The sequence below is a fragment of the Chrysochloris asiatica genome, unplaced genomic scaffold, assembly GCF_000296735.1.
Source record: "Chrysochloris asiatica unplaced genomic scaffold, ChrAsi1.0 scaffold00050, whole genome shotgun sequence".
In the NCBI taxonomy this organism is placed as follows: domain Eukaryota; kingdom Metazoa; phylum Chordata; class Mammalia; order Afrosoricida; family Chrysochloridae; genus Chrysochloris; species Chrysochloris asiatica.
Genome location: NW_006408568.1, coordinates 10,676,193 through 10,690,830, shown reverse-complemented (window position 1 = coordinate 10,690,830; position 14,638 = coordinate 10,676,193). Strand labels below are relative to the sequence as shown.

The 14,638-nt window shown below is 40.5% G+C and overlaps 1 protein-coding gene across 1 annotated transcript in view; it reads right to left on the bottom strand.

Moving 5' to 3' along the window:
- CACNA1C (calcium channel, voltage-dependent, L type, alpha 1C subunit) overlaps positions 1–14,638 on the bottom strand; it is a 779,292-nt gene that overhangs the window by 20,233 nt on the left and 744,421 nt on the right. Inside the window, exon 46 of the mRNA XM_006862777.1 lies at positions 1,116–1,217. Coding sequence (XP_006862839.1) covers positions 1,116–1,217 — 102 coding nt within the window. The remainder of the gene's footprint in view (positions 1–1,115; positions 1,218–14,638) is intronic.

The following is a 14,638-nucleotide window of genomic DNA, read 5'->3' as shown; positions in this document are numbered from 1 at the left end:
TTTACTTAACATTAGCTCTTGTTTGATTCCAAACCTTCAAATGCCCATCATAAATTGACCAGGTCCCCTAAGTGCAAATAGTTTTGCTTGAGTTAGAGGCAGGGGCTCATGGAATGAAGCACCTTCCTTTTGTGTGAATTTGAATTTTTTTTTTCAAACCAGATTATGTTTTCCTACCAGGTGGTTTGGCTGGGTCCTTGTTGAGCTGAGCACCCAAGCCTAGACATGACATACTTTGTCTCTGTCCCAGAAATGGACCAGATGGTGGAGAATCCAGTAAGTCTCCAAGGGGAACATTCCATGGCCAACAAGTAGCCCCTTTGCTATATCTCCTAGTTCTTTGCAAGGAGGTGATGGGTCTTGGAGACAACTGGCTGGGTTATACGTCGGGCTTGTGATGGTTCTCTTGACCCTATTTGTCCCTGAAAATGCCACATGCATGGCAGTAATGGCCCTTCCACCTTGTAAGACTATCACTGTGGGAGGGGAAAACCCCTGAATCCCTGACCCACCTCACTGAGGAGAAGGAACTACAGGGTAGAAAGAGCATGGAGTTCTGGAGTTGCTTAGACCTGGGCTACAGTTCTGAATCTGCTGTGTACTTGCTACATGACCTTAGATCAGTTACTTAGCTTCTAAGATTTTTAGTTCCTCAAGCAAATGTCATAGAATTGTAAGGGGTAAGTAAAACAATGCACAGAAGCACTGAGTGGTACAGTTCCAGGACCTCATTATTCCTAAAGCAGTCAGCCCAGTGGTTTGCAGGGAAACTTAGACTTTGTGGCATTTTCTTGGAAGTTCTGCCCAACACCTAAGCATCAAGGGGACTTGCCTGACTCCATCTGTACAATGCAGGGTTGGGCCACATTTCCAACCTGATAGTCTGAGTTTGAGAAAGCCATGATACCTAGTGCCTTGTAACAAATAAGTCCTTTGAACCCCACAGGAAGGGTCTGGAGAAAGCAGTCCCCAGAAAACCCATAGGACTCAAACATAGAAGTCTCAGGGGTATTTCCACATTTCTAATGGTACCACACAGCTGTATAAAAGGATGGGCAGAGAAAGTGTGCGTGCTGTAAAAGTGGCAAGAGTGTGGAAATGTACGGAGTACTTACCACCTGCAGGGGGCACCACCTGGTCTAGTAGCTTCATGCTGGTCCGCTTCCAGATCTTCTTGATTATTGCACGTAACTCCTCATTGGCTTGCTCTAGGTTCCCTGAAGGATGGGAGATGCAAAGGTGAAAATGATCATCAGCTCCTTGGAAGGGCTCCTAGGGAGCTGGTTCCTCTGAATACAATGGAAAGTCATGCTGAGGGCACTTTGCCCCACAAATACTCTTAATTGGTCAGTTTCATTTTCTTTCTTTCCTCTCTTCCATCCAGCTTTTCCAACTTTTCTATCTCCTTCCTCTTTACACCTGTTTTATTTCCTTTCCCGTTCCCTTCTATCCCTGTCCTATTCCATTTCTTTCCCCTCTCTTCTGCCTGTTGCATTCTGACACATCCACCTGCATCGCTTTCCCTCCTTGAGAGACTATGGAAGCCTGGGTTGAGCTGCAGGCTCTTGGGCAGCTTCACTCATGCCCACTCACTCATCCACTGGATCTGAATCAGAGTGACTTCAGGGCTTCTGAGGAGTGGCTGGTGGGTTTGAACCGCCAACCCTGAGGTTAGCTGTCCAGTGCCTATCCTATAGCATCACACCAGGATTTCATTTAAGTGACACAAATCAAAACTACAATGAGATACCATCATTTCACCCAACATTAATAGCAAAGTTAAAAAAAACAACAACAACAGCAAAAGCTGGCAAGGATGTGGAGAGATTGGAGCCCTTACACACTGCTGGTGGGATTGTGAAATGGTATAACCACTGTGGAAAACAGTATGATGCTTCCTTAAAGAGTTGGAAATAGAAATATGGTATGATACAGCAATCCCGCTACTAAGCATAGATCCTAGAGAACAAAGAGCTGTGACTCGAATAGATATACCCACACCCATGGACATCACAGCACTATTCATAAAAGCAAACAGATAGAAACAACCTAAGTGCCCATCCATGGAATAATGGATAAACACACTATGGTACATACACAACAGACTACTATGGAACGTTAAAGAATAATGGTGAATCTTTGAAGCACCTCATAACATGGATGAACCTGAAGGTATATCATAAAATGACAAATAGTGTCTGAGACCACTATTACACAAAGTCAAGAAAAGGTTTTCACACAAAAAGCAACATTCTTTAACGGTCACCAGGGGTGAAAGGGTAAGGAAGGGTAAAACACTTGTTAGAGGACACATATTAACTTGTGTATTGCTGTAATTCTGGAAGCTCTGCCACTGGTATTTTAAATACCAACAGGGTCACCCATGGTGGATAGATTTCAGCTGAGCTTCCAGACTAAGACAGACAGGAAGAAGGAGAGTGTTTAGTCACAGAAAACCTTAATAGCAAAGGAATATTGGGAGATACGTTATTTTTAAGTGCCATTGAGTCAGTTCCAAATCATAGCAACCCTGTATAGGGTTTCCAAGGAGCAGCTGGTGAATTTGAACCGCTGACCTTGTGGTTTGCAGTCTAGTGCTGATCCTACAGTGCCAAACTAGAAAATTAAAGCATTATGAATAGCACCAAAATATTGTCAGATATAGTGCTGGAAGATGAGCCCCTCAGGTTGGAAGGCACTCAAAATACAACTGAGGAAGAGCTGCCTGCTCAAAGTAGACTTGATCACAATGATGTGAATAGAGTAAAGCTTTTGGGACCTTCATTTGCTGATGGGGCACAACTCCAAGTGAGGAGAAACAGTTTCAAACATCCATTAACAATCGGAATGTTGAAAATACCAAGTATGAATCTAGGATAATTGGAAATTGTCAAAACCAAAATGGAATGACTAAAGACGATACCCTAGGCATTGTTGTTGTTGGTAAGTGCTATTGAGTCGGTGTCAATTCATAGCAACCCTGTATAGGGTTTCCAGGGAGCAGCCGGTGGGTTTGAACCATTGATCTTGAAGTTCAACTCATTATAAACCATATGATTGTCTGATTCAAAATGACTAATACTTGTCTATTTCAGTTCATTCTAGGTATTAGTGAGCTGAAATAGACAGGTATTGGCCATTTTGAATCAGAAAAGCATATGATTTACTACGTTAGGAATGACAAATTCAAGAGAATTGTAGCGACATTCATTACCAAAAAGAACATTTCAAGATCTATCTTGAAATACAATACTGTCTGTGATAGGATAATATGCATATGCCTATAAGAAAGCCTGGACTCCTGATGTGGCACTGTAGGATCAGCACTAGACTGCAAAACACAAGGTAGCCAGTTCAAACCCACCAGCTGTTCCTCAAAACTCTATACAGGGTCTTCATGAATGGGAACCAACTCAACAGCACTTTTAGTCTAGTTAATACCACTATTATTAAAATTTATTCACCAATCACTAAAGCCAGTGATAATGAAATTGAAGAATTCTGCAAACTTCTGCAATCTGAAATTGATCAAACATGCAATGAAGATGTTTTGATAATTATATGGAGATTGGAATGTTAAGTTTGGAGACAAAGAGGAAGGATCAATAGTTGGGAAATATGGCCTGTGATAGACATGATGCTGGAGATCACATGATAGAATTGGGCACGACCAATGACTTATTCATTGCAAATAACTTTTACATAACAGGCGATTATATATATGGAGCTCATCAGATGGAATACACAGGAATCAAATTGACTACATCTGTAGGAAGAGACGGTGGAAAAGCTCAATATCATCAGCCAAAACAAGGCCAGGGGCAGACTGTGGAATAGACCATCAGTTGCTCATATGCAAGTTCAGGCTGAAGCTGAAGAAAATGAAAATAAGTCCATGAGAACCAAGACCTTAAACATAGCCCACCTGAATTTAGACCTCATCTCAAGAACAGATTTGATACATTAGTCACTAATGACTGAAGACTAGAAGAGCTGTGGGATGACATCAAGCACATCATACAGGAAGAAAGCAAAAGGTCATTAAGAAGACAGGAAAGAAAGAAAGGACCAAAATGGATGTCAGAAGAAACTCTGAAATTTGTTAATGAGCATAGAAAAGCTAAAGTTAATGGAAGAAATGAAGAAGTTAGAGTTGAACAGAAAATTTCAAAGGGCAGCTACAGAAGACAAAATCAAGTATCATAATGAAATGTGCAAAGACCTGGAGTTAGAAAACCAAACGGGATGAACATGCTCAGCATTTCTCAAGCTGAAAGAACTGAAGAAAAAAAATAAAAGTTCGACTAGCAATACTGAAGGACTCTGTGAGCAAAATGCTTAATGATGCAGAAATCATCAAAAGAAGATGGAAGGAATACATGGAGTCACTGTGCCAAAACAGAAATGGCCAATGTGCAATCATTTCAAGAGGTTGCATATGATCAAGAACTGATGGACGAAGTCCAAGCAGCATTGAAGGTATAGGCAAAAAACAAGACTCCAGGAATTGACGGAATACAAATTGAACTCTTTCAACAAACTGAAACAGCTACCTGGCCAACTGATTGGAAGAGATCCATATCTGTGCCCATTCCAAAGAGAGGTGGCCAAGTGGAATGCCAAAATCATCAAATAAAATCATTAATATCATTTAATATGCAAGTAAAATTTTGTTGAAGATAATTCAAAAACGGCTGCAACAGTACATCAACAAGAACTGTTAGAAATTAAAGCCAAATTCAGAAGAGGACATGGAACTAGGGATATCATTACTGATGTCAGAGGGACCTTGGCTGAAAGCAAGTAATACCAGAAATATGTTTACCTGTGCTTTATTGACGATGCAAAAGTTCTTGACTGTGTGGCTAATGACAAACTATAAGTAACATTGCAAGGAATGGGTATTTCAGAACACTTAGTTGTGTTCATGAGGAATCTATACATAGACCAAGAGGCAGTTGCTAGAATAGAACAAGGGATCACTAAATGGTTTAAAACCAGGAAAGGTGTGCACCAGGGCTGTATTTTTTCACCATACTTATTCAATCTGTATATTCAGCAAAAAATCTGAAAAGCTGGATTATAGGAAGAAGAGCACGGCATCAGGATTGGAGGAAGACTCATTAATATGCAGACAATACAACTTGGTTTGCTGAAAGTGAAGAGGACTTGAAATATTTACTGATGAACATCAAAGACCACAACATTTGGTCTGGATTGCACCTCAATGTAAATAAGACAAAAATCCTCACAACATGACCAACAAATAATATCATGTTGTCAAAGATTAAAGTTGTCAAAGACTTCATTTTGCTTTGATCTACAATCAACGCTCATTGACTCAACACTCAGGAAATCAAATTATGTATTATTGCATTAGACAAATCTGCTGCACAAGACTTCTCTAAAGTGTTCAAGGGAAAAGCTGTCAGTTTGAGGACTAGGGTGTGCCTGACCGAAGCCATGGTATTTTCAATTACCTAAAATGCATATGAAAGTTAGACAGTGAATAAGGAAGACCATAGAAGAATTGATGCATTTGAGTTATGATGTTGGAGAAGATTATTGAAAGTACCATGGACAGCCAGAAGAACCAACTAATCTGGGTTGGAAGAAGTACAGCCAGAGTGCTCCTTAGAAGCCAGGATGATTGATATCTATCTCTCATACTTTGGCCATGTTTGTCAGGATGGACCAGTCCCTGGAGAAGGGCATTATGCTCGGTAAAGTGGAGGGTCATTGAAAAAGACTAAGACCCTCAACGAGATGTACTGGGAGAGTGGCAGCAGCAATTGACTCAATAGTAACAATAATTGGGGGGATAATGCAGGACCGGGCAGTGTTTCGTTCTGTTGTGCATAGGGCCACTATGAGCTGGAGTTAACTCAGTGTCACCTAACAATGGCAAAAGGGGAAGGAAATATATAATAAAAGGGTGGTCAGCGAAAAGTGATGAAGGCAAAGGAAAACACTAGGAGGTGTACAAGAGTTAAAGACAATAGAGGTAAAAACTAGCATGTACATAATTCTATAAAAGAATAGTCTACAGTTGGAGGCATAGATAGACATGCAAGTTGAACAGGTGTCGGACTGAGAATGGGATTATACGCAGGAAGAGATAAGAGATCTGACAAAGGATATTCCTTTACCCAAGTCACACGCTTCAAATGGATCCATGAATATAATAGAGTATTATTGTTGTTAAGTACTCGCCAGTCTGTTTGGACTCATAACGAACATAGGGTTTCCAAGGAGCAGCTGGCACTTTGGACAGCCAACCTTGCAGTTAGCAGTCCTGTGCTTATTCTATAGCACACCAGGACTCCATAATAGGACATATGGGGACAAAGTTATAAAACCTTCTTAGCCATAACCAAACACCTTGAGGGAATGAGTTGCTGGGCCTGGGGACGCAGGATCAACCCAAAGTCTTGGGGAACACCAAGGTCAATTGCCATAACATAGTCCACAGACACAATGTTCTAAATCTTAAAAACTTGTGACTGAAGTCTTGAAAACCTGTGAGCTACCATCTAAAGTGTGGCTATGGGTCTCTCCCCTTTAGAAAAAAGACCAATGAAGAAAATGGAAAACTCTTCTTAGAAACGATTAGTCCAATGGACCAACTGACCCTCAGCTTCCATGACCCAGAGACTAGAAGAACTAGATGATGCTCAATCCCAAGAGCTCTAACAGGAATGACGTTAGAAGGTCCTGGATAGAGTGAGAGAAAAGTGTAACTTCAACATCATAAAAAACAAACAAACAAACACAGGTATCCTGGTCTGATGGTAACTGGTGGCACCCCAGAAACTGTTGCCCTCAGACACCCTTCACTCCTGGAATTGAACTCACCCCCCCATGGCTCAAATTTCAGCCAAATAATAAACAGGTCTATAAGGGGAACAATAACACTAGGAAGTACTCTCACTCCTTAGAATAACCAACCACTTGAGATCAAAGGGTAGCATTTACCCAAGGACAAAGTTTAACAGGATTAGGAAAGAAAGTGGAATGGAAACAGTAAGCGGGGAGGAAGTAGGATAAGTGGGGATTGTGGGGATTGCAATCAAAGACATGAAACAAAATGTGTATGAATTGTTGGGTGTAAAACAGATTTGATCTGTAAAGCTTCACCCAAGTCACAATAAAAAGTAAAAAAAGAGAGAGAAAGTCTATGTGTTCTGACTCATTGTTGTTGTTGTTGTTGTTAGGTGCCATCGAGTCGGAACCAACCCATAGTGACTGAGAGACCAAAGAGAAAAGACTCCATTTTGTACTTTGGCCGGAGCACGTCCTCCTGTTCCAGGTATGTGCCAAGTCAGCTCCTGCTGCATGAGAATAGCCCTCCACCCCTAGCAAACAGCAAAAAGTAGATAAACATAGCCTACAATTCAAGGCCAGATGATACATGTTTTCTCTTTTCCTAACCCAGCAGCTCAGGCTGCCAGTAATGACCAATCAGACTGTAACACCCCATACCTTGTAAAACGTAAATCAATCCTGGAGTAGCTAAGCTGAAAACCCCCCAGCTTGCTTGTAAACCTCTATAAAAACCCGCTGACTAGGAGTTGGAGGCCTCCATCCCTAGTGTGCTGTGTCGGATGCGGATGGGGCCCAAGCTCGAGCTTGAATCAACAACCCTTGTGTGTTTGAATCGGCATTGGCTCCTTGGTGGTCTTTGGGGACCCCGAAATCTGGGCATTACAGTGACCTTATGCACAGCAGAATGAAACACTGCCCTATCTTTAGAAAACTCTTAATAAGCAAACACATTTCTTTTTCAAAAGGATCTTTCATATATATATTTTTTCAAATCTTAATTTATTTTCATAATGATCTATGGAATTTGTGGAACTTTACTGACAATTGTTTCATAGTGTCTAGGTATTTTTAAATATTTTCCTCCTGTATTTTGTCTGGCCTTCTCATAAGTAAACAAGAGGGCATCCATGATTCTAAATTTCTAAATCATATGGAAAGAGTGGTTATTTGCAGCACACCAAGCACTATGACACTGAGTCTGACTCATAGTGACCCTAAAGGTAGAATTGCCCTATGGGGTTTTCAAGACTACTGTAAATATTTACTGAAGTGGACTACCATATCATCCTCCAAGAGTGGCTGGTGCATATGAATCACTAACTTTTTGGTTAGCAGTCAACTGCCACCAAGATTCGTTAGGCCATACATCAAAACCAAAGCAAATCCATTGCCCTCAAATTGATTCCAACCATATGGACTCATAGACAGAGTTGAGCTGCCTTGGAGGGTTTTCAAGTCTATAACCTTTATAGAAGCAGATCGCCACATCTTTGTCCTGTGGAGTGGCTAGTGGATTGCAACCACTGACCTTTTGGTTATCAGCCCAGAGCTTCACCCACTGTGCCACCAGGGTGCCTCAGGCCAGACACAGACCCTCCCGATTCCTCCTCCTTGCATATAAATCTGTAACCAAATAGCTTGTACCTACTGACCAATCAGTAACAAAGTGTTTGCTAATCAAATTTTGGTTAAGCTTCTCTTCTTACCCTAAGTTCATGACCTTTGGCCCATACTCTTCCTAAAATAACATTCTTGTTGTTGTTAAGTGCCATCGAGTTGGTTCCAACTCATATGGACCCTGTATAGGGTTTCCAAGGAGCTGCTGGTAGGTTTGAACTGCGGACCTTGTGATTCAAAGTCCTACAGCATCACACCAGGAGTTCAAAACCTACAGCACTTGGTATTCCCAGGTGGTCTCCCCTCCAAGTACTAACCAGGCCTGACCCTGCTTAGCTTTCGAGATCAGACAAGATTGGGGGCATTTGGGGAAGAATGGCTGTAGACAAAACAACATACTACTCTTTAAGGAGTCCTGGTGTGGCGCTGTAGGATAAGCACTAGACGGCAAGATTGACAGGTCAAATTCACCAGCCACTCCCCAGAAACCTTATATAGGGTTGCTATGAGTTGGAACCAACTCAACAACAATTAACAACGACAACCCCTCTTTAAGGGACCCCTCCCATACGAGAGCCTGGCCACAGTGGAAGACATTCTTATTTAATATCCAATGATGTCACCATTTCATCCCATTTCTCCACACTTGGGTTTTCTTAGTCTTGTTTTCTTTTGGTCTCCATAAAAGAAAAGTCTTTTTCCCTAACTCTTTCAGACCTGCCTGTTAAACAGACCCTTCCCACTATGGCAATAATTTCTTTCTCTCTTTCTTTCAGAATTAAGCTGATGCCTATCAAAGTCTAGATCTGTTTTGTATTTGGCAATTCCTAGGTGAACGCTTGTTTGGTTTGGTATTGGACTTGGGACACAGTTCTTGCTCTCTGAAGTGGTGTTGACTTCTCTCCAGTTCTTTTCACCCTAGAAGCCTGAAGAGTGAGGACTGATGCAATCTTATTCTCACAATTTAGATGTTTTCTTTCTTGGTGCTTATAAGAATGTGCCTTTGTCTCCCTGTCCTAACATGCTAGCAAGAATGTGGAGGGGGGAGCCTGTCTCTGATGAAGTCGTGTCCCTGAGGGGGGCACTTTGATGGGCTATTCTGCAATGTCTTTGTGTTTAAAAGACTTTCTTTCATTCTTGATGTAGTTCCTACACCATTACTTCTCCCCTTTTCTTGGAAGTATCTCTTCTTTCAAGCCTGGCCCTCGGTCTATGGCTATTCTGACCAGTTCCTTTTGCACTGTTATTAGCTATGGTATTTAGCTGGGGTCTGGGTTGCTCTGTCAGTCCATCTTTGACCCTGGTGAATCTTGGTGTTCACTTATGGGGTTTATTAATATACATCAGACTTTAAGTCCACCACCCATTTGTCAGCTTGTCATACTGTGGTGGCTTGTGTGTTATTGTGATACTGGAGGCTATGCCACTGGTATTTCAAATACCAGCACAGTCACCTATAATGGAACGGTTTCAGTGGAACTTCCAGACTAAGACAGACTAGAAAAACGGCCTGGTGACCTACTTCTCAAAATTAACTAATGAAACCCTATGAATGACCACAGAATATTGTTCAAGTCACTAGCTGTGGGCATGTTATCAGGAAGGATTAATTGCTAGAAGAGGACATCATGTTTGATGAAGTGTGGAGGGCCAACAAAGGTAAGGAAGAACTTTGATTAGATGGATTGGCACAGTAACCTTGACAGTGGACTCAGACACAGGACCAGACAACATTTTGTTCTGTTGTACATGAAGTGGGCATGAGTCAGTGTTGACCTGACACTAGGCGTCTATCTCTTTTTCCTGTTTCTTCTTTTTTCATATATTATATTTTATTGTGTTTTCTGTAAAAGTTTACACAGCAAATTAGATTCCTATCTGACAACTTCTACACAGGTTGTTCAGTGACATTATTTACATTTTTCACAATGTGTCAATATTCTCATTCATTGCATTCTGGTTGTTCTGTTTCCAATACTCTAGTTTCCCTGTCTCCTTATTTGTTTATCTTTGCTTTAGAGTAATTGTTGATCTTTTGGTCTCATATGGATGATTTTTTTTTAATGCACTGGACTGCAAAGTTAGTTTGATCTGCAAGGTCAATGGTTCAAGCTCACTAGCAGCTCCTCAGAAACCCTATTCAGGGTTGCTATGAGTTGGAACTGACTCGACTGCACTTAACAACAACAACAACAATGATCTTTTATTTTGCTATAAGGTGATCTTGAGATTGTTTTGGTTCAAGGCTCAAAGAGTATCACAGGGTGACAGTCTCAGAGAATCTTCTAGTCTGAACTGGCTGTAAGCCTGGGTTTTTAAGAATTTGAGCTCTGTTCCATGTTTTTCTCCCATTCTATCCAGGTCCATCTATTATTGCCCTGATCAGAACAGTTGGTAGTGGTAGCTGGGCACGACCCAAATTCTCTGGTCTCACAGTAGATGAGGTTATGGCTGATGTAGTTTATTAGCTCTGTGGACAGGTTTCTTCTCCGAAACTTTGGTTTCCTTCTTTCTCTTTTGTTTCTAATGAGTAGAGACCAATAACTGTATCCTAGATGACTAGTTGCAAGCTTTTAAGACCCCGGATACTATTCACCTCACTAGGATGCTGAATTGGAGCTTTGTGTACCAATTGACTAAGTTGTTCTATGAGACTAAGGACTTAGCCTTCAAACACAGAAAACCATTCTCCTAAAGTATTTGGGTACATCTAAGAAGTATCAGTAACTGTATGTTCTATGAATATACATGCATGCACACACATACTTACACATAAATGCACATATAGATAATTCTATCTGTATATACCTGTATACTTACCTGTACCTACATGTACAGAGACACACACATGTACATCTACATATGTGAGCAGACACCATGTTTTGGTTAATGTTGGTGTGGTTGTTAAATTATATATGTCAGATTCTTCAGCACAAGCATACTTTTCTCTTATGCATTTCTTAGTGGCATTGTTTAGTTTGATCAGTGGTATTCTGTGCTATTTTTATACCCACATTCTGTACTATTTTTCCCATCACCAAAAATAACAAGTATCTACAATCTGGAGATTAAATCCCTACTTACCTATCCCTGGTAACCAACAGTGAACATTAGTCTCTGTATATATAAATCTATCCTTATCTTCTTATAAAAGTGGTATCATATATCCGTCCTTATATGATAGACTTATTTCACTTAGCATTTTGCCTTCCACATCCATCCATGTTACAATATGTTTTATAGACTCATGAGTGTTTTTTTTTTTAATGATAGTATACTATTCCACTGACTGTATGTACTACATTTTGCTTCTCCAGTCATCTGTTAATGTTGAAGGACACTTGGGCAATTTCCAATTTTTTGGTATTGTGAATAATACTGCAATGAGCACAGCTGTGCTTTCTATCTTAAACATTGTAGCATAACTCTTCTAGCATTATGTTAGAACTTAGTCTTTCCTTGGAAAAGACAACGCTGAACATAAATGTAATCATATTCATTGTAGGAAATTTGGAAAGTATCAAAAGTTAAAGGAAGAAGGTTAAAATCACTGCTAATTCGATTATTCTATGATGACCTATTATTAGTGAGCATGTGACTTCGTCTCTCATACTTTGGGCATATTATCAGGAGGGACCAGTCACTGGAGAAGGATATCATGTTTGGTAAAGTGGAGGGTTGGAGAAAAAGAGGAAGACCCCCAGCGAGATGGATTGGCAAAGTGGCGACAGGAATGGGCTGAGGCATACAAACAATTGTGAGGTTGGCCAGGACCGGGCAGTGTTTCATTCTGTTGTGCACAGGGTCACTGTGAGCCAGTATTGACCTGAGGCACCTAACAACAACAAAATATCGATTTCTTAGGGCTGTCATAATAAAACATCACAAACTGTGTGACTTATAAAGACAAGAGTCTAGAAGTCCACATCAGTGTGTCGGCAGCGCCACTTATCTCCCAGCTTCTTTCTTGTCTTGTAGATGTGTCTTCACATGATGGCCCCTCCTTTGTCTGTCTCTCTGTAACTCTTTTTTTGATAAGGACATACTCAGATTAAATTAGGACTCATCCGACTCCAGTATGATCTCATGTTAACTGATAACATCTTCAAAGACCTATTTCCAAACAAGGTCATGTTCATAGGTACCAGAGGTTAGGAATTTAATGTATTTTTCAGTGGACAAAATTCAATTTGCTAGTAAATTTTCTTCCAGGTTTTTTTTTATGTCATACACAGACACGCATACAAACATACACACACATGTGCATTAAATGTATACAGGCAGTCTGTGGATTCTGAATGAGTTTCCTTTCTAAACTTGTCTTTAGGTGGAATTCATACAGAAATCGGAACAATTAAATATGATTTGTATCTAATGTCGGTCAATGTCTGTCTCAGTATGTAGTATACAGTGTACGTTTCTATGAATAAAAAAAAAAAAATGAAAGAAACACTTCCAGATACAATACAACATGGTAACACAGTAATAATAACAACACTTCAATGCGTATAGAAAATCAGCACCTGTTTGGTAATATGAATCACTGTATTCTAAATTTTAAATATTATAGGCTTTATGGGGGTTGGTTTGTAATTCCAGCTGTACATAAGAATAGGTCAGACATTTTGAATCTGGGGACTGCTTGCATTTTATTTTTTTGGCACTAGGAAATATGCCTTTATATACCTATTTCAGATGGAGGTATTACTTATTGAAGGCATACATATTTAGCTTTTACTTCCTTTTTAATTGAACAGTAGAATATGAGCTATTTTATTTTTGTTTTCAAGTATAGCTCATAATCTGACATGTAACTTGTTACATTGCTTGTTTTCAACTTCATTTCAGATGTCTCTATTTCTGAAAGGATTTAACTAAGAGATAGCACCTCTCTGAGTTATTTACTGAACCAACTCCCTGATGTCATTACTTTTCTTATTTCACAAATGTAGACACTAAAATAGAGAGCAAACAACTGACTTCTCACACTGATATTATCTAGAGAACTGGGATTCAGATTCAAGTCTCCTCTCTCCCTGCCAAGTGCTCCTCCCACTGAACCAAAGCAAAACACGGTACCTGGCAGCCTGAGATGATAAGATTGATACATAAGAAAGGGAAAAAACCAGACTGCTTGCCTCGGCTGTGTTTTCTATAATTACTGTGCCAGTGGATTTCAAACTTCAGCTCTCATATGAATTATCTAAGTTTAAGATACAGATTCCCAAACCCACACTCAGAGACTCAGAGTTAATAAATCAGGGCTGGTGCTTGGGATGCAGTGTTTTAAACAAGCGTCACCAGTTGATTTTCAGGCAGGTTGTCTTTTGACCACATTCAAAGTAATACTGTAATAGACCGGAAGCTCTTGGAAAGCACAGATTGCATCTTCTTCTCGCTGTTGTTGCTAGTTGCCATCAAGTTGATTCTGTCTCACGGTAACCCCATGTGTGCAGAGTAGAACTGACCCATAGGGGTTTTAAGGTTGTAACCTTTCAGAAGTACATCACCAGGCCTATTTTCCAAGGCACTTCTGGATGGGTTTGAACAACCGCCAACTGTTCAGCTCAAAGTCGAGTGCTGAAACACTTGTATCACCTAGATACGTACTATACAGTGCTTCCATAAAGTGATTCAGAAATACTTTTTAATGATAAGGACAGTAGGTTATCTTAGCCAAGGCCACTACAGGGCACCTATATGGGAACTATTAGAAGCCCTGGGCATGGCCTGATTAATGGAGCACAGGTGAGATTTACACCACCCTCTCTTCCCTGAGGTTGGCTCAGCACCCTTGTGCCAGGTGCTATCTGCATATCTGTGTGCAATGTCCCTGACTTTAGTCACAAATTGCCATTTTGTCCCTTTTCCAACATGAGGCCTTTTAATTGAAAAAAGGGAATTGAGTACTTGAGATCTACTTGTAGCTAGTAAAATTCTACTTAGATGGGATTTGGTTCTGCTTCAGGTAATACTCCTTTCCTTCTGTTTTATGAACTATACTCCAAAACCTCAAGGTATCTCTCAGAAAAATTTCTAGAATTTGATGGAAAACCAGAGTTCAAAATAAACAAGGCTAGGGCAAGGAGACCATTCAAGCAGCAAAGGATGCATGACTGGACCAGGCCCCTCTCAGTGTTCCCCGATAAGAAGGCTGTGTCTGTGGTACTGCTCTGATGTGGGTACAGGACTGGGG